At 49.3% G+C, this 25,925-nt stretch overlaps 1 protein-coding gene across 8 annotated transcripts in view; it reads right to left on the reverse strand.

Annotated features, from left to right (window-relative positions):
• The window catches only part of celf2 (CUGBP Elav-like family member 2), a 579,470-nt gene that overhangs the window by 264,755 nt on the left and 288,790 nt on the right, over positions 1-25,925 (reverse strand). Inside the window, exon 1 of one of the 8 annotated variants that reach the window (XM_033040144.1) lies at positions 17,299-17,320. The exons of 6 other annotated variants lie outside the window; for them this stretch is intronic. Coding sequence is in view for 1 of the 2 variants with exons in the window: in XM_033040141.1 (XP_032896032.1) it covers positions 5,244-5,314 (71 nt within the window). In the remaining variant the exon portion in view is untranslated. Of the gene's footprint in view, positions 1-5,243; positions 5,734-17,298; positions 17,321-25,925 lie in introns of those variants that run through there. One more of the 8 variants, XM_033040141.1, reaches the window with a different exon arrangement.

Consider the following 25,925-nt stretch of genomic DNA (forward strand, 5'->3'; position numbering starts at 1 on the left):
GCTGAATCTGCACTCGCAAATGGATCGGAGATATCTCCCACGAGATCTCACCTCAATACGAGGTTCTAAACGGGACCGAACCGCTGACGGGGACATTGCCAGGACTGGAGGTTCCTCGGCTACAGGGGTGGGGGGGGGGGGGGGGGGGGGGGGGGGGGGGGAGGTTGGGCAGGCTAGGACTTTTGGCCAAAACGTTGCCCATTTCCTTCGCTCCATAGATGCTGCTGCACCCGCTGAGTTTCTCCAGCACTTTTGTCTACCCAGGCTGGGACTTTATTCCTTTGGAGCGCTGGGGAATAAGGGGCGATCTTATAGAGGTGGACACAAGATCATGAGCGGGTGGCGAGGGCAAATGTCCAGTCTTTCATCCAGGGGAATCCAGAGGGCAAAGGTTTAAGGTGTGAGTGGGAAGATTTAATAGGAACCTGAAGTGCTAGTGCTTTATTCCTTTGAGAGCAGGAGGATGAGGGGGTGATCTTCTAGAAGTGTATAAGATGACGCGGGGATTAGATATGGTGAATGCACAGTCTCTTGGCCAGATTAGGGGAATCAAAGGCCAAAGGACATAGATTTAAGGTGAGGATATTGGATAAGGTAGGAACCCGAAGGACATTTTTTTCCCACAAAGTGGGTGCATGGATATATGCATAGAATGCAGTCTTGAACTCGCAGCAAGGGAATGATGAACCAGAGGATGTAGGGTGAGGTGAGAGAGGAAAGATTTAATAGGAATCGGAGGGTTTGGAGAAACAGGCCCTTCGGACCACCGAGTTCGTGCTGAGTGGCTAGTACTGCATTCCTTGGGGAGCAGGAGGATGAGGTGTAATCTTCTGGAGTTTACAAGATCATAAAAAGGATAGGGGAAATATGCAAAGTTGGGGAATTGAGAACCAGTGGACATAGGTTTAAGTTGAGGGGGGAAAGATTTAATAGGAATCGGAGGGGCAACTTTTTCCACACTAAAATGGTAGTGGGTATATGGAACGAGCTGTCGGAGGAGATAGTTGAGGCAGACACTCTGATAACATTTAAGACATTTGGACAGGTACATGCTTTGGAAAGGGTCAGAAGGATATGGGTCAGTGTGGGCAGATGAGACTAAGGTAGATGGGTTAGCTTGGACAAGTTGGGCCGAAGGGCCTGTTTCTGTGCTGCATGATGCTAAATAGAAAACAAAAGACACAAAGTGCTGGAGGAACTCCAGGGTGTCAGGCAGCATCTCTGGCGAACACGAATAGGTGACCTTTTGGGTCGCCCCATCCATGTTCTCCAGAGATGACCTGCTGAGTTACTCCAGTACTTTTTTTTTGTGACCCAAGTATGTCTTTGGAGAGTGAGAGGAAACTGGAGCATTTAGAGAAAACCAACCCGGGTCAGGGTGAGAACGTGCAAACTCCGCGCAGACAGCACCCGTAGTGGGGATCGAACCTGGGTCTCTGGCGCCGTAAGGCAGCAACTCTACCCCTTTCCTCCCTCTCCACCCCCTACAGTCAATGGAGAGGAGGCATTTTATCTTGCTGTGGAAGTCACGGGCTCAAACACTGAATGCAGAACAAAAAAAAATCAAAAGATATGCAAGGACATTCTTTCCTATTTTCAACAGGTCCCGCGACGAGACAAAGAACAGCTGGCCTGTTTGGAAACACGTCCTCCCGAGAACAGGGCTGAAGGAATGTTCCTTAATTCCCAACTCGCTGTCGGTGGCCAGATTCTACAAGCTTGCACACCAACAGTGGACTCATCCCGACCCAGCTGTAACCCTCCCCATTCATCCAGCAGCGAGCAAGTGTAGATGCTTTGTCCACACTGTGTCGCGACTGCGGCAGTAACTCAGAGGGTCAGGCAGCATCTCTGGGGGAAAATGAAATAATAATCAAGGACGAGTCTCACCCCTCCCCCCCCTCTGGTCACTCCCTCTTCTCAACCTCTCCCCCATCAGGCACGAGGTACAGAACTGTGAAAACGCACACCTACAGATTCAGCTAAAGTTTCTTCACAGCTGTTATCAGGCAACTTAGGGATGGCACGGTGATGCGGTGTCAGAGACCCCGGTTCAATCCTGACTGCGGGTACTGTCTGTACGGAATTTGTACGTTCTCCCCGTGACCTGTGTGGGTTTTCTCCCAGAGCTCCAGTTTCCTCCCACACTCCAAAGACGTACAGAAACGTCGCCTATTTCCTTCGCTCCATAGATGCTGCTGCACCCGCTGAGTTTCCCCAGCAATTTTGTGTACCTTCGATATTCCAGCATCTGCAGTTCCCTTTTGAACAGATTTATAGCTAATTGGCTTGGTAAAAATTGTAACTTGTGGCTAGTGTGCGGGGATCGCTAGTCTGCAAGGACATGGTGGGCCGAAGGGCCTGTTTCCACATTGTATCTCTAAACTAAACTAAACTAAACTGGACTATCCTACCAGCAGCTAGAGAGCTGCCCTGTGCTACTATCTATCTCAAAGGAGACCCTTGGACTACCTTTGATAGGACTTTATCTTGCATTAAAATTTAATCCCTTCATCATGTATCTGTACAAAGTGGACGGCTCGATTGTAATCATGTATTGTCTTTCCGCTCCTCTGGTTAGCACGCAACAAAAAGCCTTTCACTGTACCTCGCGCCAATAAACTAAACTCAACTCAACTCAGAAGAGGTGACGTTTCGGGCCACAACCCCTCTTCCGACCGATCAGAAACGTCACCTATTCTTTTTCTCCAGAGATGCTGCTTGACTCACTGAGTTACTCCAGCATTTTGTGTCTCTCTCCTGCATGAACCAGCATCAGCGGGTCCTACTTACACACTGTTTTAGGACTACGTGGAATATGCACGTTTTATTTGGACTTGGCTGGGTCACAATCCTCTCATCCCCGTGATGCAGAGGCTCAGTGGAGTGGCCCAGCACATCACTGATGAAAAAGCACAAAGCGTGGAGGTCTGAGTGGGCCAGGCAGCATCCCTGGAGGGAATAGGCAGGCAACGTTTTGGGAGGGGACCCTTCTTCAGTCAGATGTGTAGCTTAAGAGTCATGGAGTCATACAGAATGGAAACAGGCCCTTCGGCCCAACTTACCCAATACCGCCCAACATGTCCCATCTACACTGGTCCTACCTGCCTGCGTTTGGCCCGTATCCATGTACCTGTCTAACTATTTCTTAAACGTTGCAAATAGTTGTTATCGTGCTCTTTCACTTCCCAGAGAAGGTCAGCAGGGCTTCAGCAGACCCAAGACCACAACCTGGTCTCTTCTGCCCCAGCGGCTTCCGGCCTCACTCGGTGAGGGTTAGCGGAATGCAAGTGGGACTGGAACCATGGCCAATTGCCCCACGTTCCACTGCAGCCCTTCCTCAACACCCACTACGTCACACACTCCCGGTTGAGAAAATTACTGGGTCTTCAGTTACACGAGCGCTCATCTACAAATCATCTTGCACAGGCTACACACACACACCCACATAGATACACACACCCACATAGATACACGCACACACACCCACATAGATACACGCGCACACACTCACAGATACACACATACACATAGATGCACACGCACACACACACATAGATACACACACATAGACACACACACAGACAGATACACACGCACAAACACACACACATATTCTAGTAATTATTTGAAGATGAATTAAGAATTCATAAACCACCAATATTTGCCAAAACAAAAATAAACAGAACAGTTCAATTTCTTGTTCATTTCTTAACGTCCTCGTGATGTTCCTCGTGCAGCAGGATGTGGGAGGACAGAGAGATGGGGGGAGGGTGGAGAGGAGAGGAGAGGAGAGGAGGAGTGGGGGAGAGACTGAGGAGACTAACCCCCAGGGGACAGGGGCACAGACCCTCAGGTGTGGGAGAGAGACTGACCACAGGGGGGGGATTCTGTCCGGGGGAGAGAGAGAGAGAGAGACACACACACACTGACCACCACTCCCCTTCCCCTGGATGTTGAGGGTGGGGGAAGCAACTGAGCACCCTGGTGGTCCCAGACTCTGCAGGACAGGACAACTGGTCAGTGACACTATCGTCTCCCCTCCTCACTCCTCCTCACTCCCCTCCCTTTCCCCCTCTCCTCCCTCTCCCTCCTTCCCTCCCTCCTTCCCTTCCTCTCCCTCCTTCCCTCCCTCTCCTTCCCTCCCTCCTTCCCTCTCTCCCCCCCTTCCCCTCCTTCCCTCTCCCCCCATTTCTCCAGCAGCAGCAGCAGTAGCGGGCGGGCAGGGCAGGGAGTCAGGGAGACGCGGCGGCCGGGACGGGCCGGACTAGGACTGGGACTAGGACTGGGACAGGGCAATCGCGGGGCTGGGGAGTGGAGGCGATGCGGCCGCTTCTCCCCCCCTCCCCCCACGGCAGCACGGACACCGTGTACACGCTCTCCATCTTGTATTCATTCTCTCTCTCACACACACACAGACACAGAGTGAGTGAGTGAGCGCGGAAAGTCCTGGCCATTCCCCGTCCTTTCACCCAGGACAATGTAGGAAAAACAGCCCCGCGCCTCCTCTCCCCCCTCCCCCTTCTCCTCTCCACTCTCTTCCCCCCCTCTCCTTTCTTCTCTAACTCCCTCTCTCCTCCTCTCTTTCTTCTCTCCTTCTGTCCCTCTCCCCTTCTCTCCTTCTGTCCCTCTCCCCTTCTCCTCCCCCTCTCATTTCTTCTCTCCCCTTCCCCTCTTCTCCCTCTCCTCTCTCCTTCCCCCCTCTTCTCCCCCCCTCATATCCATTCACTTCTCTCCCTCTATCTCTCCTTTCCTCTGTTCTCTCCCCCCCTCTGTTCTCTCCCCTCTCCACTTCTCCCCCCCTCTCCTCTCTCTCTCCTCTCCCCCCTCTCCTCCCCTCCTATCCCTTGACTTATCTCCCTCTAGTCTCTCCTTTCCTCTGACCTCTCCCCCCCCCTCTGTTCTCTCCCCTCTCCACTTCTACCCCCCTCTCCTCTCTCCTTCCCCCCTCTCCTCCCCTCCCCCCCCCCCCCCCATCTCTCCCCCCTCTCTTCTCCCCCCTCCTATCCCTTGACTTATCTCCCTCTCTGTCTCTCCTTTGCTCTGACCTCTCTCCCCCCCCCCCCCCCCCCCCTCTGTTCTCTCCCCTCTCCACTTCCCCCCACCCCTCTCTGCCCTCTATCCTCCCCCCACTGCTTCTCCAACGCCAGAGACTCCTGCCCCCAACAAGCCCACGCCGCTGGCCCGCAGCAAAGCAAGCGCCTGCATATTCTGGAGACCGTCTCCTTCCTCGTTTTACTCACAGTCTGTCGGAGGCCAGGCCACAGTTATCCACCATGCTCTCGGGCAGAAAGTCCATCTGGAAAGCGGTCATGTTTCCCCCCCCCCTTCAGCACCCTGTCTGTGGCGACGAGACAGCCCTGGGCGAGATAGTCCTCTAGACTGAAAACTGATGTCCCGCCGATCGAGAGGGACAGGTGCTGGAGGATCTGTGCAGTTACCGCATCTCTCGCTCTCGCTCTCGCTCTCTCTTTCTTTCTCTTTCTTTCTCCCTCCCCCTCTCTCTCGCTCTCTCTCTCTCCTTCCTTCACTGTGCAGAGGGGTGGAGGGTGAAGGAGTTGCCTCAGATGCAACTGGAGGTGCTGACTGCTGAGAGTAGGAGGTTCAACACTGATCCAAACTAGTGCCAAGCCGAAGATGTTCTCGAACACACACACAAAAAAATTCGCAGCAAGCGGCTTCCACTGAATGAACACATTTGGCGTGTTCCGCCGAGCGACCAAAGAGCAGAACTGTTGTTAACTCCTTGTGCCCCGGAGTGGCTGACTTGAAACAGACTTAAAACTGGGCAAAGTGTTGCTGCAGTCCCTCATATTACCAGCCTGAAGAAGGATCTCGACCCATTCCTTCTCTCCAGAGATGCTGCCTGTCCCGCTGAGTTACTCCAGCTTTTTGTGTCTATCTTCGGTTTAAACCAAAGACCTTAGAGCTATAAGATGTTTAAGAAGGAACTGCAGATGCTGGAAAATCGAAGGTAGACAAAAGTGCTGGAGAAACTCAGCTGAGTTTGTCTACCTTAGAGCTATAAGATCTTCGGTTTAAACCAGCATCTGCAGTTCCTTCCTGCACACTCCTAAGACCACAACAATTTGTAAGTCTCTTTTTGGGGGATGGGGGGAAGAGTCTTGAGATATCATAGCGTGGTAACAGGCCCTTCGGCCGAACTTTCCCACACCGGCCATCCACACTAGCCCGCGTTTGGCCCATATCCCTCGAATCCTGTCCTATCCATGTACCTGTCTAAATGTTTTTTAAACGTTGCGATACTTCCAGCCTCAACTACCTCCTCCGGCAGCTCGTTCCATGCACCCACCACCCTTTGTGTGAAAAAGGTTACCCCTCGGGTTCCTGTTAAATCATTAACCCCTCAGTCCACCTTTGCAAAAAAAAAGTTTTGAGATATCTAATAATTTTAAGCTGTCTTGGGGCACTTTATGAAATTAAATTAAATTAAATTAAATTAAATTAAATACAAGCAGACTATTATCTAAATGGTGGCCGATTAGGAAAAGGGGAGATGCAACGAGACCTGGGTGTCATGGTACACCAGTATTGTTCCCGATGTTGGGGAAGTCCAGGACAAGATATCACAGTTTAAGGATAAGGGGGAAATCCTTTCGGACCGAGATGAGAAAAACATTTTTCACACAGAGAGTGGTGAATCTGTGGAACTCTCTGCCACAGAAGGTAGTTGAGGCCAGTTCATTGGCTATATTTAAGAGGGAGTTAGATGTGGCCCTTGTGGCTAAAGGGATCAGGGGGTATGGAGAGAAGGCAGGTACAGGATACTGAGTTGGATGATCAGCCATGATCATATTGAATGGCGGTGCAGGCTCGAAGGGCCGAATGGCCTACTCCTGCACCTATTTTCTATGTTTCTATATAATGTCACCTCCCCCATCCCCCTCACCTATGAAACAGGACAACCAGTGTTGGAGTAAAACTGCAAAGTGCTGAGTACAATACATTGGTGAGGCTACATTTAGGCTATTGTGTTTGTTTTGGTCACCCTGTTACAGGAATGGTGTTGTCAAGCTGGAAAGGATATAGAGAAGATTTACGAGGATGTTGCCAGGACTCGAGGGTCTGAGCTGCAGGGAGAGGTTGAGCAGGCTGGGACTCTATTCCTTGGAGCGCACGAGAATGAGGGGTGATCTTATTGAGGTGGATAAAATCATGAGAGGAATAGACAATAGGTGCAGGAGTAGGCCATTCGGCCCTTCGAGCCAGCACCGCCATTCAATGTGATCATGGCTGATCATCCACAATCAGTACCCCGTTCCTGCCTTCTCCCCATATCCCCTGGTCTTTGCTATCTTTAAGAGCCCTATCTAGATCTCTCTTGAAAGTATCCAGAGAACCGGCCTCCACTGCCCTCTGAGGCAGAGAATTCCACACTCACAACTCTCTGTGTGAAAAAGTGTTTCCTCATCTCCATTCTAAATGGCTTACCCCTTATTCTTAAACTGTGGCCCCTGGTTCTGGACTCCCCCAACATCGGGAACATGTTTCCTGCCTCTAGCGTGTACAAACCCTTAATAATCTTACATGTTTCAATAAGAAAGCCTCTCATCCTTCTAAACTCCAGAGTGTACAAGCCCAGCCGCTCCATTCTCTCAGCATATGACAGTCCCGCCATCCCGGGAATTAACCTTGTAAACCTACGCTGCACTCCCTCACTAGCAAGAATGTCCTTCCTCAAATTTGGAGACCAAAACTGCACACAATAATCCAGGTGTGGTCTCACTAGGGCCCTGTACAACTGCAGAAGGACCTCTTTGCTCCTATACTCAACTCCTCTTGTTATGAGGGCCAACATGCCATTCGCTTTCTTCACTGCCTGCTGTACCTGCTTGCTTATTTAATAGATTGGGTAAATTTTGCCTTTTGCCCAGAGTTGGGGAATCAAGAACCAGGAGAAATAGATTTAAGGTGAGGGAGGAAAAGATTTAATGGGATCTTGAGGGGTAACATTTTTACACAAAGGGTGGTAACTATATAACTATATAACAATCACGGAAACAGGCCATCTCGGCCCTTCCAGTCCGTGCCGAACACTTATTCTCCCCTGGTCCCATCTACCTGCACTCAGACCATAACCCTCCATTCCTTTCCCATCCTTATACCTATCCAATTTATTTTTAAATGATAAAATCGAACTTGCCTCCACCAATTCCACTGGAAGCTCATTCCACACAGCTACCACTCTCTGAGTAAGGACGTTCCCCCTCATGTTACCCCTAAACTTCTGTCCCTTAATTCTCAAGTCATGTCCTCTTGTTTGAATCTTCCCTACTCTCAATGGGAAAAGCCTATCCACGTCAACTCTGTCTATATATGGAATAAGCTGCCAGAGAGGGTAGTTGAGGCAGGTGCTACGACAGCATTTAAAAGACATTTAGGCAGATACATGGATAGGACAGATTTAGAGGGTTATGGGCCAAACGCGGGCAGGTGGGACTAGTGTAGATGTGACATGTTGGTCGGTGTGGGCAAGTTGGGCTGAAGGGCTTGTTTACATACTGTATCACTCTATGACTATTGGTGATGTTACAAGTGATCGCAACCCCATGACTACAAGCAATTCCTTCATGCTGGAAGTGGTGGAATGAGCAACTCCCTCCCAGCATGTGCTATAAGGCAGGGTCCATAAATACATTTCAAAGGAAATTATTAGGTTGCTTGAACAAGAAGATTACTAATGAAGAGTACAGAGTGAAGCGGAATGACGGAGTGGGGAGAGAGAATATCCAGAAGAGTACCACAACGTTACATCAAATGCTGGAATGCTTAGCATCATTGTTCATTGCCGCACTTTGTAATATGTGGGGATTAGACGCTCGCTGGATCTCACCAAGGCACCGAGCTCCCTCTGGAGATGCACAGCAGCGCTCCATGCACAAAACAAAAGCCAAGGAACGAGATATCGGAAGACGGAGCACATCGACACCACAGTCAGCGCAAGGAAACTCGTCAGCGTTCTCTGGAGTCCGAGACCGCTCACTGTTTCTCTGTCACCATAATCACAGCAATATCACGGGGGCCCTCAGGATTAAAGGCAGCCGTCTGACTGAAAGGGTTAAATGCGCAAATCGACACCATATTAGGAAGATGCTCACTGCTTGAACAGGGGAGTGGGGAGGGGGGGGCAGATAGGTCTATATAACGGACCGTGACTCCCAGAACTCTTTCAAGAACCCTCATCAAAAGGACATGATGGGTGTGTGTGTGTGTGTGTGTGTGTGTGTGTGTGAGAGGGGATGGGGGGAAAACACTCTGACAGCCATTTTGTGCGCAGCCTGTTCCCACAAACAAAACTGAGGCAAATTGATCCCTTAATTTGGAAAAAGTGCTCTTATAAATTGAAATAGAGCCTCTGATTTGTCTTTGTGTTAGGGAGCCCGAAACAAGTTTGCTCGATTTTTATTAGAGCCGCTAATTAAAATGTTATTGAAAGATGACACTGGGAAATTCGATCCCAGATGAGTGGAACAGGCGCGGAGATTATTATTTACTTAAAGTGAAACAATATTAATTTTACGTAAATTCCCCACTTGTTAGTCTGGAATATGAAGGGAACACTGGAAATGTAATCTGTTTATAAATCTAATTATTATCTAATTTCCATATTAACAGTGACTTTCTGCTAACAATTAAACACTCATGGAGGTATTGGAATACAATATATGCTTGAATAGGCACAAGAGTGTGTGGAGCTACATATGCTTATTTTAGGTGTGACTGTTTGTTAATAAGTCTGCGTGCATCTATCTTTATATGCATTTGTGCAGTAACCAATGCATGTATTATGCTGCTGGCCTTGCCGATGGAGCAGATGGAGTCCATGGAAGGGAGGTAGCACATGCCCATGGTATCAGGGCTTTAGCATGTGCTACCTCCCTTCCATGGACTCCATCTGCACCTCACCCTGCCTCGGCAAGGCCAGCAGCATAATCAAGAACCAGTCTCACCCCCGGTCACTCCCTCTTCTCCCCCTCTCCCATCAGGCTAGAGGTACAGAAGTGTGAAAACGCACACAGGGACAGATTCAGGGGACAGTTTCTTCCCAGCTGTTATCAGGCAACGGAACCATCCTATCATCCTATAGAGAGCGATCCTGAATACCATCTACCTCATTGGAGACCCCCCGCAGACTATCTTTAAATGGACTTTGCTGGAGTTTATCTTGCACTAAACATTATTCCCTTGGGTCTGTACACTGTGTGGACAGCTCGATTGGAATCGGGTGTAGTCTTTCCGCTGACTGGATAGCACGGAACAACAATGATTTTCACTGTACCTCGGTACACATGACAATAATTAGCTAAAAAATGCAACCGGCTTCCTCCCACATCCCAAAGACCAGCTGCTTTGTAGGTTAACTGACCCTCTGTAAATTGCCACTAGTGAGTGTGTGTGTATGTGCGTGCGTGTCCGTATTCATGTGCGTGTGTGTGTATGTGTGCTTGTGTGTGTACTCATATGCATTTGTGTGTGTGTACTCATGTGCATGTGTGTGTAGTCATGTGAATATGTGTGCGTATGTGTGCGCGCGCGCGTGTGCATACTCATTTTCGTGTGTGTGTGTGTGTGTGTACTCATGTGCATATGTGTGTGTGTACTCGTGTGTGTGTGTGTATTCGCGTGTGTGTGTGTATACGTGTGTGTACTCATGTGCATGTGTGTGCGTGTGTGTACTCATGTGTGTGCGTGTGTGTACTCATGTGCGCACGTGTGCATACGCATTTGCATGTGTGTGTGTGTGTACTCAAGTGCATGTGTGTGTGTGTGTACTCAAGTGCATGTGTGTGCGCGCGTTTGTGTGCGTGTGTACTCATGTGCATGTGTGTGTGTGCATGTGTACTCGTGTGTGTGCGTATGTGTGTGTGTACTCATGTGCATGTGTGTGTGCGCGTGTGTGTGTGTGTGTACTCGTGTGCGTGTAAGTGTGTACGTGTGTGTGTGTGTGTGTGTTTTTCCTTGCATCTCTCACCATTGATCCTCAGCCTCCTTCGCCTGTTTGTGAAATTCTTGCAAATCAAAATCCCTGGAGGGAAAATTGGATTCAAAGCAGCTTTTAATCATGGTATCAGGGGTAAAGTAGGATGTAAGTAGGTCACCGACTACATTCCAAGCTGCATTGGATACTGTTATAGTTTACAGCTACACCACACCACAAATTTAAACACATCCCCCTTCGCTGTCACTTACTGTCCACAGCAAGGGGCCGATGAAATAAATGGGAAGAGAGCACGGCAAATTTCCATGCAAGTGATGACTTCAACTGATGTAGAAGTATATAGACAATGACGTGCTTCGCTACTTTGATGATCTGTCGATGAATGATTAAATATGTAGCGGTGAATTTATATTCACAAAACTGTGCGAGCACAAGTTGCTTATAATCAGATAGTCACAGACTGATACAGTGATGGACATTTGGCCCATCGTGTTAATGCTAGCTCTTTGTCTATCTTTAATCGGACTTCCCTGGACTATTATCTAGCACGGAACGTTATTCCCATTATCCTGTATCTGTACACTGTGTGATGCTTGCATTGTCTTTCCGCTGACTGGTTAGCACACAATAACATGTTGGTGAATCTGAGGAATTCTTTGCCACAGACAGCTGTGGAGGCCAAGTCAATGGGTATTTTTAAGGCAGAGATAGATAGAACCTTGATGAGTGCCGGTGTCAGGGGTTATGGGGAGACGGCAGGAGAATGGGGTTGAGAGGGAAAGATAGATCAGCCATGACTGAATGGGGGAGTAGACTCGATGGGCCGAATGGCCTAATTATGTTCCTGTCGCTTATGAGATCAAAGATCTCTGCAATCAATTCTAATCCCCTGCCCTTACACCACAGCCTTGCTAAACCTTCCTCCAATTGGCTGGATCCCCCTGTCAGATTGGAATTTTGTTTTTTTAATCTCACCTGCCAGTGTGGAGTTTGCACGTTTTTCCAGAGAATGCGTGGGTTTTCTCCGGGTGCTCCGGTTTCCTCCCACATCCCAAAGACGTGCGGGTTTGTAGGTGAATTGGCTTCTGTAAATTGTCCTGAATGACAACTGGTGTAAGGGTGATTACTGGTCGGTGCGGACTCGGTGGGCTGAAGGGCCTGCTTCCATACTGTAACTCTAAACTAACCACTGAGTCCACGCCGACCAGCGATCACCCCCCACACCAACACAATCCTACACACTAGGGACAATTGACAGTTTTTTAAAACCGTAGCCAATTAACCTACCAACCCGCATGTCTTTGGAGTGTGGGGAGGTAACTGGAGCACCCGGAGGAAACCCACACCATTACAGAGAGAACGTGCAGACTCCACACAGACAGCGCCCGTGGCCAGGATCGAACCCGGGTCTGTAAGGCAGCAACTGTACCGCTGCGCCACTGTGTTGCCCAAACTGGCCAATAGACAATAGGAGCAGGAGTAGGCCATTTGGCCCTTCGAGCCAGCACCGCCATTCAATGTGATCATCCCCAATCAGTACCCTGTTCCTGCCTTCTCCCCACATATCCCCTGACTCCACTATTTTTAAGAGCCCTATCTAGCTCTCTCTTGGAAGCATCCAGAGAACCTGCCTCCACCGCCCTCTGAGGCAGAGAATTCCACAGACTCTAAGTTAGTTGCTGCCTGACCCGCTGAGTTACTCCAGCACTTATTCCTACAGATCCATTTTCCTTGTTTTGATATCCTGGTTTCCTCCATGTTAATTGTGAACATGAGATCTCCTCTTTGTTCTCATGAGGAGCCCAACAGCCTGATGTCCTTCCCTCAGGAAATGGCTCCCCGAAAGAAGGCAGCCATCAGTGGTTTACGATGCAAGGCAGCCCTTGGCTCTTCCTCTTTCTAAAGGGAATGGAGACCACGGCACAAATCAGGAATGCTGACACACACACATGTCTGTGATTAGAGTCATGGAGCCTTACAGTGTGGAAACAGGCCCAACTTGCCTACACCGACCAACATGTCCCAGCTACACTAGTCCCACTTGCCCGTGCGTTTGACCCATATCCCTCCAAACCTGTCCTATCCATGTACCTGTCTAAATGTTTCTTTCTGTTCCCAATGTTGGGCGAGTCCAGAACCAGGGGCCACAGTCTTAGAATAAAAGGGAGGTCATTTAAGACTGAGGTGAGAAAAAAAAAATTCACCCAGAGAGTTGTGAATTTGTGGAATTCCCCGCCACAGAAGGCAGTGGAGGCCAAGTCACTGGATGGATTTAAGAGAGAGTTAGATAGAGCTCTAGGGGCTAGTGGAGTCAAGGGATATGGGGAGAAGGCAGGCACGGGTTATTGATAGGGGACGATCAGCCATGATCACAATGAATGGCGGTGCTGGCTCGAAGGGTCGAATGGCCTCCTCCTGCACCTATTTTCTATGTTTCTATGGGGAGAACGTACAAAGTCCGTACAGACAGCCCCCGTGGTCAGGATCGAAACTGGGTCCCTGGTGCTGTAAGGTAGCAACTCTACCGCTGCGCCACTGTGCCAAGGTTAGAATCATTCCTCGTGGGCCCCTTGTGATTAACTCTATTCGATTCCACACTATTTGCTTCATCGGCAGTTATACTCCTCATGAGACTCTTGCACAATTTTCACAACCGAACTTCCTATTTTTTGATTTGTGACGGTTATTGCTACATTATTTCCTTTTCTGTTGCAGCGTTCTGCATTCCGTTCAGCATCTGTTTGCAGTGGCGCAGCACGTCCATATGCCCGTCCAAAGGCCTCTTATTGTGGATGATCAGCCATGATCACAGTACATGGCAGTGCTGGCTCGAAGAGCCGAATGGCCTGCTCCTGCACCTATTGTCTATTGTCTTAACTGTTGTGATAGCCCTTGCCTCATCTACCTCCTCTGGGAGCCCATTCCATACACCCACCACCCTCTGTTTGGAAACGGTTACCATTCAGGTTCCTATTAAATCTTTTCCCCCTCACCTTAAACCTGTGTCCCCTGGTTCCTGATTCCCCTTCTCTGGGCAAGAAACTCTGTACGTCTACAGGCTCGAAGGGCCGAATGGCCTACTCCTGCACCTAATTTCTATGTTTACCCGATCTATTCCCCTCATTCATTTTACTTCTGAAAAAATAAATTATTCAATTTTGGTTTTACCAAACAAGCCTGGCATCATCATTTTTTAAAGCGCCCAGCAAGTCTTTAGAAACTGCCTTATTGTTTAAGAAGGAACTGCAGATGTTGGAAAATCGAAGGTGGACAAAAATGCTGGAGAAACTCAGCGGGTGAGGCAGCATCGATGGAGCGAAGGAATCGGCAACGTTTCAGGTCGAGGCCCTTCTCCAGAATGAAGAAGGGCCTCGACCCGAAACGTTGCCTATTTCCTAGTCTATTGCCTATCGCAATACATTGTCTATCACATTACAGACACAACACATACACACACAACACACACAACACACACACAACACACACACACACAACACACACACACACACACACACAACACACACAACACACACACAAACACACACAAACACACAACACAGACACACAACACAGAGACACACACACACACAACACACAGACACACACACACACACACAACACACACACAACAGAGACACACACACACAACAGAGAGACACACACAACACACACACACAACACAGACACACAACACAGAGACACACACACACACACACACACACACACAAACACACAACACAGACACACAACACAGAGACACACACACACACAAACACACAACACAGACACACAACACAGAGACACACACACACACACACACAAACACACAACACAGACACACAACACAGACACACACACACACACAACACACACACAACACACACACACACACACACACACACACACACACACACACACACACACACACACACACACACACACACACACACACACACACACACACACACACACACACACACACACACACACACACACACACACACACACACACACACCCATTGGAGATCCCTGCACTCTGATCTGGACTGAGAGTTAAAGGGGATGTCCATTCATATCTGTCCCCACTCAAAGGTACACACAAAATGCTGCAGTAACTCAGGCAGCATCTCTGGAGAGAAGGAATGGGTGACGTTTCCGGTCGGGACCCTTCCTCAGACTGAGAACCAGGCAGGAAGGAAACTAGAGGTATGGGAAGGTACAGAACAAAGCATCGATGACTCCGTCTGAAGAAGGGTCTCGACCCGAAACGTCACCCATTCCTTCTCTCCAGAGATGCTGCCTGTCCCGCCCCGCCCCGCTGAGTTACTCCAGCTTTTTGTGTCTGTAATCTGAGATCAATTATGGCCCCTGACCAAAGATCTTGCCTCTGACCAACTGGGGATAACTGGTCAGAGTCCCAACCCCCGACAATTCTAATCCAACACAGATCACTGGGTTTCATAAACTCAGCCGCGACAGGAAAGCTTACATCGTCTTTTCAAAACCAGGACGTGAGACCAGCAAATATTAATTAATCTCTGTCGACATCAAGCTAAAGGGGAAGTCTCACTTGAAGATAGCCGCAAATATTGTGGAGTGACTCAGAGGGTCAGGCAGCATCTCTGGAGAAAAGGAATAGGCGATGTTTCGGGTCATATGGTCATAAGGTCAAGTGATAGTAGAATTAGGCCATTCGGCCCATCAAGTCTACTCCGCCATTCAATCATGGCTGATCTATCTCTCCCTCCTAACCCAATTCTCCTGCCCTCTTCCCATAACCCCTGACACCCCGTACTAGTCAAAAGTGCTGGAGAAACTCAGCGGGTGCAGCAGCATCTATGGAGCGAAGGAAATAGGCAACGTTTCGGGCCGAAACCCACGGGTTTCGGCCCGAAACGTTGCCTATTTCCTTCTGGGTTTCGGCCCGAAACGTCGCCTATTTCCTTCGCTCCATAGATGCTGCTGCACCCGCTGAGTTTCTCCAGCACTTTTGTCTACCTTCGATTTTCCAGCATCTGCAGTTCCTTCTTAGTGTCTCGACAAGATGACTTTAAACCTAGTACAACGACTTGGGTGGGGGTGGGAAGGAGAGAGAGGGTATAAGGGTTACTTGAAGTTAGAGAAACCAGTATTCATTCACTGGAGGCCACTAATGCAGAGTGAACGCAAAGCTTTTGAGAGTGGATCCTTTTGTTAATGGGTCATAGAGGCCAAGCTGGTGGACTGGCGCAGAAGTAGAACATATACGGTAGCACAGTCGGCAAGGTGGTAGAGTTAGATAGTTTAGCTTATTGTCACCTGTGCCGAGGTACAAAGAAATACTAACCAGTCAGCGGAAATACAATACATGATTACAATCGAGCCGTAAATGATGTACAGATACATCTGTGGAATTCTCTGCCACAGAAGGTAATTGAGGCCAGTTCATTGGCTATATTTAAGAGGGAGTTAGATGTGGCCCTTGTGGCTAAAGGGATCAGGGGGTATGGAGAGAAGGCAGGTACAGGATACTGAGTTGGATGATCAGCCATGATCATATTGAATGGCGGTGCAGGCTCGAAGGGCCGAATGGCCTACTCCTGCACCTATTTTCTATGTTTCTATGTTTCTATGATGAAGGGAATAATGTGAATGATGTTTAGTGCAAGATGAAGGCCAGTAAAGTCCGATCAAAGATAGTCCGAGGGTCCCCAATGAGGTAGATAGTAGCTCAGGACTGTTCACTAGTTGTTGGTAGGATGGTTCTGTTACCTGATCACAGCCTGGAAGAAACTGTCCCTGAATCTGGAGGTGCGTGTTTAAGGTGAGGTAGATGAGGCAAGTACTATCACAACTTTTAAGAAAGATTTGAACAGGTTCAGGGATAGGACAGGTTTGTGGGGATATGGGTCAAACGCAGGTAGGTGGGACTTGTGTACTGTAGATGAGACATGTTGGTAGGTGTGGGCAGGTAGGGCCGAAGGGCCTGTTTCCACACTGTGTGACTCTACGACTGTATAACCTCATGCATTTACTCCAAATGGGGCCCAACTAAAGTCCTGTGGCGTTGCCTCGTGACTCGAAGGGCCAAATAGCCTCCTCCTGCACCTATTTTCTACGTTTCCTGATTCTTGTACTCGACGCCCTGGTCGATGATGGCAAGCGTACATGTAAATGCAGGCAAGAACCGAGAATATGTTTGGAAAGAAAGAGAGGAGTCTGATCAAGAATTGAATGGCAAGAACACAGAATGGAATTAAAGACGTGGCGATCTTTAAAACGAGCATTTGAAGCAGTGGGCAGTGCCTGAGACCCGCTTGCGAGTACACAACGAGCGATGGAAGCTGAGAGACACTTACCCTACGATCCACGTGTGACCTCACAAAGCCTGTTTACTCTTCACCTGAAACCGATGAACTACCCGATCAAGAGCAGGTTCGTAAACGGGCCCGAAGTTACTCTGGGAAATTAGTTGTGGTGGGGCGTGGGGGGGGGGAGGTTTTCAGCTTCTCTGAAGAGGAAGGGGAGTGCGTTTTTTTTTCAGCAGACAGTGTGGAGCTGTACGGGTGATATCATCAAAACACCGGTACTCACTAGACCGCACTTCCTGTTCTCGCCGGGCGAAGTGAGTGCCGAACTATCGCGTTACAAATGCAGACGTAGAAACTAGGAACCGCAGTTGCTGCTGTAAACATAAAAAGGACACTAAGTGCTGGAGTAACTCGGCGGGTCAGGCAGCATCTGTGGAGAAGATGGATAGGTGACGTTTTGGGTCGGGACGCTTCGTCTGACCATTCGATTATCCCGACCCAAAATGTCGCCTATCCATGTTCTCCAGGGATGCTGCCTGACCCGCTGAGTTACTCCAGCAATTTGTGTCCCTTTAGGCTATAAATTAAACTGAGGAGCACCACGATACGTTTACTGATGTCCCTGCCAAGTTGCCTTGTTCAACAAAGAGAAAATCAAACTTAACCTGCCTTCAAACTGCACTTTCCTTCAGTGTTATGTGATTACAAATCAATATGATACAGAATGGAACGGCCTGTAAACATAGAGTGCCGGAGTAACTCAGTGGGTCAGGCAGCATCTCTGGAGGGAATGGACAGACCAAGTTTCGGATCGGGAACCCAAAACACTGTCTGTTCATCCCCCCCGCAGATGCTGCTTGACTTGTTGAGTTATTCCAGGACTTTGACAATAGACAATAGACAATAGGTGCAGGAGTAGGCCATTCGGCTCTTCGAGCCAGCACTGCCATTCAATGTGATCATGGCTGATCATCCCCAATCAGTACCCCGTTCCTGCCTTCCCCCCATATCCCCTGACTCCGCTATTTTTCAGAGCCCTATCTAGCTCTCTCTTGGAAGCATCTAGAGAACCTGCCTCCACCGCCCTCTGAGGCAGAGAATTCCACAGACTCACCACACTCTGTGAGACGTTGTTTGTTGCTCAGTCTGAAGGAGGGCTCCAAACCCAAATGAGTCCATCTCATTCCTGACTTACTCCAGCCCCAGCACCGACTCCGCGCCGACCAGTGACCCCCCCCACCCCCTCCACCGTACACGAGCACTATCCCACCCGCTGGGGACACTTCACGATTTTTAACAAAGCCAATTCACCGACAAACATGGACGTCTTTGTGGAGTGTGGGAGGAAACCGGAGCAGCCGGAGGAAAACCCACGCTGGTCACGGGGAGAACGTGCAAACTCCGTACAGGCAGCACCCGCGGTCGGGATCGAACCTGGGTCTCTGGCGCTGTGAGGCAGCAACTCTACCGCTGCGCCACCGTGACACCCCCCCAAAAATCACTTACTTTCCCCCCAAAATGTTGCCAGCCTCCACGAACCCTCCTTGCTAGCTCAGAGCAGTGGGCTAATTTCTGAGCTACACTGCTCTCTCTTCACACAGACTTTATTTGCTTCCTTCCTTGCAGCTGGATCTTCTGTACGCTCGCTGTGACATTACTTTGCCCGGCATGACTACTCCTTTATTCCTGCTAAATGCAGCCTTTATTCTTTTGATTTGGTACCTTTTGTTAAGTTTTTCCCCCCTCTCTCATATGAAGGCAACAAACAGCCAGCATCTGCAGTTCCTTCCTGCACAGCAGTTTAGTTTAGTTCAGTTTAGTTACATTTCGAGGAGAATTCCTGCGCAGAAACAGGCCCTTCGGCCCACCGAGTCCGTGCCGACCAGCGATCCCCGCACAGTAACACTAACCCTACACACACACACACACTGGGGACAATTTTACATTTACACCAGGCCAATTAACCTACAAACCTGTACGCCTTTGGAGTGTGGGAGGAAACCGAAGATCTCGGAGAAAACCCACGCAGGTCACGGGGGGTGGGGTGGGGGGTGGGGGGGGGAACGTACAAACTCCTGGTCGGCCCAAGGGAAGGCGACGGCTGTCTATAGACAATAGGTGCAGGAGTAGGCCATTCGGCCTTTCGAGCCAGCACCGCCATTCAATGTGATCATGGCTGATCATCCCCAATCAGTACCCCGTTCCTGCCTTCTCCCCATATCCTCTGACTCCGCTATCTTTAAGAACCCTATCTAGCTCTCTCTTGAAAGCATCCAGAGAACCGGCCTCCACCTCCTTCATTTGTGGAAGGTGACATTTCTCCAAGTTTTACCTGAATATGTTAATTTGTGGAAATCTCTGCGGCAGAGATTTCCACAAATTAACATATTCAGGTAAAACTTGTTTGTTAAACTCGTGGCAATGTGTTTCCACGTGTACCATAGTTTAGTTTAGTTTGGGTGAGAGATGGTTGGTGGCACAGCGGTAGAGTCACTGCCTTACAGCGCCGCAGACCTGGGTTCGATCCCGACTACGGGTGCTGTCTGTACGGAGTTTGTCCGTTCTCTCCGTGACCTGCGTGGGCTTTCCCCGGGTTCTTCAGTTTCCTCCCCACACTCCAAAGACGCACCGGTTTGTATTGTTAACTGGCTTGGTGTAGGTGTAAATTGTCCCTCGTGTGTGTAGGATCGTGTTAGTGTGCGGGGATGGCCGATCGGCGCGGCTGAAGGGCCCGTTTCCGCGCTGTTTCTCTATGCTAAACTAAACTCTAAAGCACTCTGAGGCCCGAGAGCCACTTCCAAGTTCTCAGCCCTTGCCCGCTTAATAACCCAATCGAAGGTGGGAATGATTTATAACTCGCGTCAGATCGGGCTGACAGCTTGGCAGCCTCACGTGCGGCATCTGCTACCGACAGGCGGTGCCAACACTACCCTGGCGTGAGGGTGAAGGACTGCCAATATCAAATGAGGTCATGCGGTACCAAGTGTACCATGTCCGTGCACAAACCACTGCCCAGGCAGTTCTGGCGCGGAGAACGTACTCAACGGTTCACTGATGAGGCTGCACCGAGCTTGGCTCCCGACAACCCCCTGATTAGAGTCTGGAATAATTTGGACCAGAACTGGGGGAAATATTGTTGCCTTTCTGTGATTATTTGGCCAGAGTCACGCTCATTTGCTTACCAAATTTTGCTGACAGTTTTCATGATATTTGGAGACCAAGCACAGGAAACAGATGACTGGATCCCTCTACAGTGCCAACGCCAGCACAGAATGGTGTGTTATTTACAAGCAAATCCTCCACTGAGGCCACTGCACTGTTATTTGATTCATTGAAGGGCAGCTTAGGCTGTGAATTGAACTGCTGGTCATGTACAAAGGCCCCGCTCTGATATTCTCGCATTTGCTTTTCTGGCAGTGGAAGCCCTCTCTGCCTGAGAGAAGACACCAAGAGGCAGTGGACGCTGGAGTCCTGAGCATGAAACAAAGCGCTGGAGTGTCTTGGCAGCTCAGGCAGCATCCCTGGAGAACATGGATAGGCGACGTTTCAGGGCTGGGACCCTTCTTCGGTTTGAGCAACAAGCAACTTGTGGGTCCTTTCCCGAAATGTCACCTTCCACGTTCTCCAGAGATGCTGCCTGACCGTTACGTTACACAATAGAGATCCAGTGTGGAAACAGGCCCTTCGGCCCACCGAGTCCATGCCGACTAGCAATCACCCATACACTAATAACATAGAAACATAGAAAATAGGTGCAGGAGTAGGCCATTCGGCCCTTCGAGCCTGCACCGCCATTCAATATGATCATGGCTGATCATCCAACTCAGTATCCTGTACCTGCCTTCTCTCCATACCCCCTGATCCCTTTAGCCACAAGGGCCACATCTAACTCCCTCTTAAATATAGCCAATGAACTGGCCTCAATTACATTCTGTGGCAGAGAATTCCAGAGATTCACCACTCTCTGTGTGAATTTTCTTTTTCTCATCTCGGTCCTAAAAGACTTCCCCCTTATCCTTAAACTGTGACCCCTTGTTCTGGATTTCCCCAACATCGGGAACAATCTTCCTGCATCTAGCCTGTCAAACCCCTTAAGAATTTTGTAAGTTTCTATAAGATCCCCCCTCAATCTTCTAAATTCTAGCGAGTACAAGCCGAGTCTATCCAGTCTTTCTTAATATGAAAGTCCTGCCATCCCAGGAATCAGTCTGGCGAACCTTCTCTGTACTCCCTCTATGGCAAGAATGTCTTTCCTCGGATTAGGAGACCAAAACTGTACGCAATACTCCAGGTGTGGTCTCACCAAGGCGACATTCTACAAATTTATTTTACCAAAGTCAATTAACCTAAAAACCTTTCAGGTCTGAGCCCTTCTTCAGACTCCAGACTTGGAACGTTGCCTATCCATTTACTCCATGGATGCTGCCTGACCCGCTGAGTTCCTCCAGCACTTTGTTTTTTAACTTGCACTAATCGCTCTTTAAGTTAGTCCCTTTATTATGCAGCTGTACACTGTGGACGGCTCGATTGTGATCATGTATTGTCTTTCTGCTGACTGGTTAGCACGCAACAAAAGCTTTTCACTGTACCTCGGTACACGTGACAATAAACTAAACTGAAACGCAAACTCAAGTCCTGTAAAGCTACATCAAGTCTTTTTGATTCACATACTCAGTGGTCCGACCAATATAGACAAGAATACTATACGGGCGGCAGCGGCAGAGTTGCTGCCTCACAGCGCCAGAGACCCGGGTTCGATCCTGACTATGGGTGCTGTCTGTAGGGAGTTTGCACGTTCTCCCTGTGGCCTGCGTGAGTTTGTCCCGGGAGCTCCGGTTTCCTCCCACACTCCAAAGACGTACGGGTTTGTAGATCAGTTGGCTTCGGTAAAATTGTAAATTGTCCCTAGTGTGCGTAGGGTAGTGCTAGTGTAACGGGGATGGCTGGTCGGCGCGGAATCGGTGAGCTGAAGGGACTGTTTCTGCGCCGTATATCTCTGAACTAAACTAAACTCAACTAAACTGTACCCCTTCCTAAAGGGCCTGTCCCACTGTACGAGGTAATTCAAGAGCTCTCCCGAGTTTAAAAAAAACCCAAACTCGTGGTAAGCACGTAGAATGTACGTCGGAGCTCGGGGACGTCTCTTAGCGGCACGTAACGCTAACGGCAGGTACTCGGGAAACGCGGTAAGCTCGTGAAAACTCGTGAAGATTTTTCAACACGTTGAAAAATGTCCACGAGAGCCCCGAGTACTTACGAGCAGCCATTACCGTAATTCTCCGAGTTCGAATCAGGGGAAACTTGGGAGAACTCTTGAATGAGCTGGTACAGTGGGACAGGCCCCTTTACCACTCCGTGTACATGTTTCGCCATGTTCACGGAGCAGTGGACTTGCACGCCGAGATCCCGCTGTACATGAATGCTGTTCAGGGTCTTGCCATTAACGGTATACTTTCCCCTTACACAAGACTGAAAGACCCATTGAAAATAAAAGGATCATCTAGAGCTGGCCGATAAATCATCGGTTCCCTGTGTGGATAATTCATCTGGATTCAGTTTAATTTGCAGCGCTAAGGGCTGCCAAGTCAGGGAATGTCGGGCAGAGTTCACCGTAGAGGAAGTGGCCTGAGTTCATTTCCACCTCACTGCACTCAGTAATGGAGACCCTTTGGTGACATATAATTGTGGCTGAGTGAGGCATTTACTATAAAGAAGCCATAGCTTATGTCGTCGAAAGCTTCCTTTTTCTCCCACAGGCCATTTGCTGTCTTGTGTGGCATGAGTGAGTTGCAGCCTCTGAACTTGCAGCAGGTCCCTGCACTGATTAATCTGCTGGAGTTTGACAAGGCCCACATCAGCCTCACAGCGCCAGGGACCCCCCCCCCAGGCTCGATCCCGACTACAGATGCTGTCTGTACGGAGTTTGCACGTTCTCCCTGTGGGCTTTCTCCGGGTGCTCCAGTTTCCTCCCACGCTCCAACGATGCACAGGTTTGTGGGTTAATTGGCTTTGGTGAAAAATTACAAATTGTCCCTGGTGTGTATACGATAGTGTTGGAGCGAGGGGGTCGCTGGTCGGCACCGACTCGGTGGGCCGAAGGGCCTGTTTTCCTCCCACAATTCAAAGACACATAGGTTTGTAGATCATAAGGTCATAAGGAATAGGAGTAGAATTCGGCCTATCAAGCCTACTCCGCCATTCAATCATGGCTGATCTATCTCTCCCTCCTAACCCAGTTAATTAGAAACTTACAAAATTCTTAAGGGGTTGGACAGGCTAGATGCAGGAAGATTGTTTCCGATGTTGGGGAAGTCCAGAACAAGGGGTCACAGTTTAAGGATAAGGGGGAAATCTTTTAGGACCGAGATGAGAAAAACATTTTTCACACAGAGAGTGGTGAATCTGTGGAATTCTCTGCCACAGAAGGTAGTTGAGGCCACAGTTCATTGGCTATATTTAAGAGTGAGTTAGATGTGGCCCTTGTGGCTAAAGGGATCAGGGGGTATGGAGAGAAGGCAGGTACGGGATACTGAGTTGGATGATCAGCCATGATCATATTGAATGGCAGTGCAGGCTCGAAGGGCCGAATGGCCTACTTTTGCACGTATTTTCTATGTTTTCTATGTTTCTATGTCCCTAGTGTGTGTAGGATAGTGTTAGTGCGCGGGGATCGCTGGTCAGCAAGGACCCGGTGGGCCGAAGGGCCTGTTTCCGCGCTGTATCACTGCCCTAGAGCATGCCCCATGCTCCGTGAAGGAGTAGATGAAACACCACCATTTGTGTTGTGACATGACAGGGTATTGCTCTGTTGTGATAAAACAGTGCACACCATAGATAACTTGTTCATCACAGAGTGACAGAGCGGAATACATAGACTCTATTCTTTTGGCGAATGACAGGCAACTGGTGTACTGCCTGTTCTCAAATGGCATGACAGGGGCGAGCATGTTGCTCGTTCATCAAGCGCTGACAACACGGAACATACACAACGCGTTCATTATGGGCCGATGCATTGCAGCATATAGAGACCACTCTATCTTGGATCCACTGTGTAAATAGAATGGCAGAGTCATACAGCATGGAAACAGGCCCTTCGGCCCAACTTACCCATGCTATCCACGATAATAATAATAATAATGGATGGGATTTATATAACGCCTTTCTAATACTCAAGGCGCTTTACATCGCATTATTCATTCACTCCTCAGTCACACTCGGTGGTGGTAAGCTACTTCTGTAGCCACAGCTGCCCTGGGGCAGACTGACGGAAGCGTGGCTGCCAATCTGCGCCTACGGCCCCTCCGACCACCACCAATCACTCACACACATTCACACACATTCACACACAGGCAAAGATGGGTGAAGTGTCTTGCCCAAGGACACAACGACAGTATGCACTCCAAGCGGGATTCGAACCGGCTACCTTCCGGTCGCCAGCCGAACACTTAGCCCATTGTGCCATCTGTCGTCCTAACGTCCTAAACGATGCCCCATCTACACATATCCCTCAAAACCTTAGATAGACAGGAGTAACTCAGATGGACAGGCAGCATCTCTGGAGAGAAGGAATGGGTGTCGTTTCGGGTTGAGAGCCTTCTTCAGACTGAGAGCAAGGGGAGAGGGAGATATGGAAGTGTAAGGTACCATAATGCAAGACCAATGATCGATACCAGGCCACACAGGACTGCAGATGGTGGAATCTTGTGCAAGGCAGGGTCTGGACCTGAAACCCATTGATAATTCCTTATCCTCATGGATACCCACATACCTTACCATTCCTTATTTCTCCAGCATTTTTGTCTACAAATAGGTTTAAGGGGAGGGGGGCTAAAGATTTAACAGGACCCTGAGGGAGGTATTTGAGGCGTACACTATAACATTGTCTAAATGACATTTGGACAGGTACCTGGGTCGGACAGGTTTGGAGGGATACGGGCCAAACGCGGGCAGGTGGGACTATGGAACGAGCTGCCGGAGGAGGTAGTTGAGGCAGCGACAGGCTTGGAGGGATATGGGCCAAACGTGGGAAGATTGGACTAGTATAGATGGGGCATGTTGGCCGGCGTGGGCAAGTTGGGCTGAAGGGCCTGTTTCAATAGACAATAGACAATAGGTGCAGGAGTAGGCCATTTGGTCCTTAAACTGTGCTTGGCCCGTAATTCTTAAACTGTGGCCCCTGGTTCTGGACTCCCCCAACATCGGGAACATGTTTCCTGCCTCTAGTGCGTCCAAGCCCTTAACAATCTTATATGTTTCAATGAGATGCCCTCTCATCCTTCTAAACTCCAGAGTGTACAAGCCCAGCCGCTCCATTCTCTCAGCATATGACAGTCCCGTCATCCCGGGAATTAGCCTCGTAAACCTACGCTGCACTCCCTCAATAGCAAGAATGTCCTTCCTCAAATTAGGGGACCAAAACTGCACACAATACTCCAGGTGTGGTCTCACTAGGGCTCTGTACAACTGCAGAAGGACCTCTTTGCTCCTATATTCGATTCCTCTTGTTATAAAGGCCAACATGCCATTCCCATGTGGTCGGTGTCTATTCTAGCTGCAGGTACCACCAGCAGAGCTGCGTAACAGGGTAATGCATTGCAGGTAACATACGCAAGTAATAAACTACAGCTTGTGAGAGAGTGCCGGTTATGATCAGCTGGGGTAACAGACTGTGCCGC

This window comes from Amblyraja radiata, chromosome 21, assembly GCF_010909765.2.
Source record: "Amblyraja radiata isolate CabotCenter1 chromosome 21, sAmbRad1.1.pri, whole genome shotgun sequence".
Lineage (NCBI taxonomy): Eukaryota > Metazoa > Chordata > Chondrichthyes > Rajiformes > Rajidae > Amblyraja > Amblyraja radiata.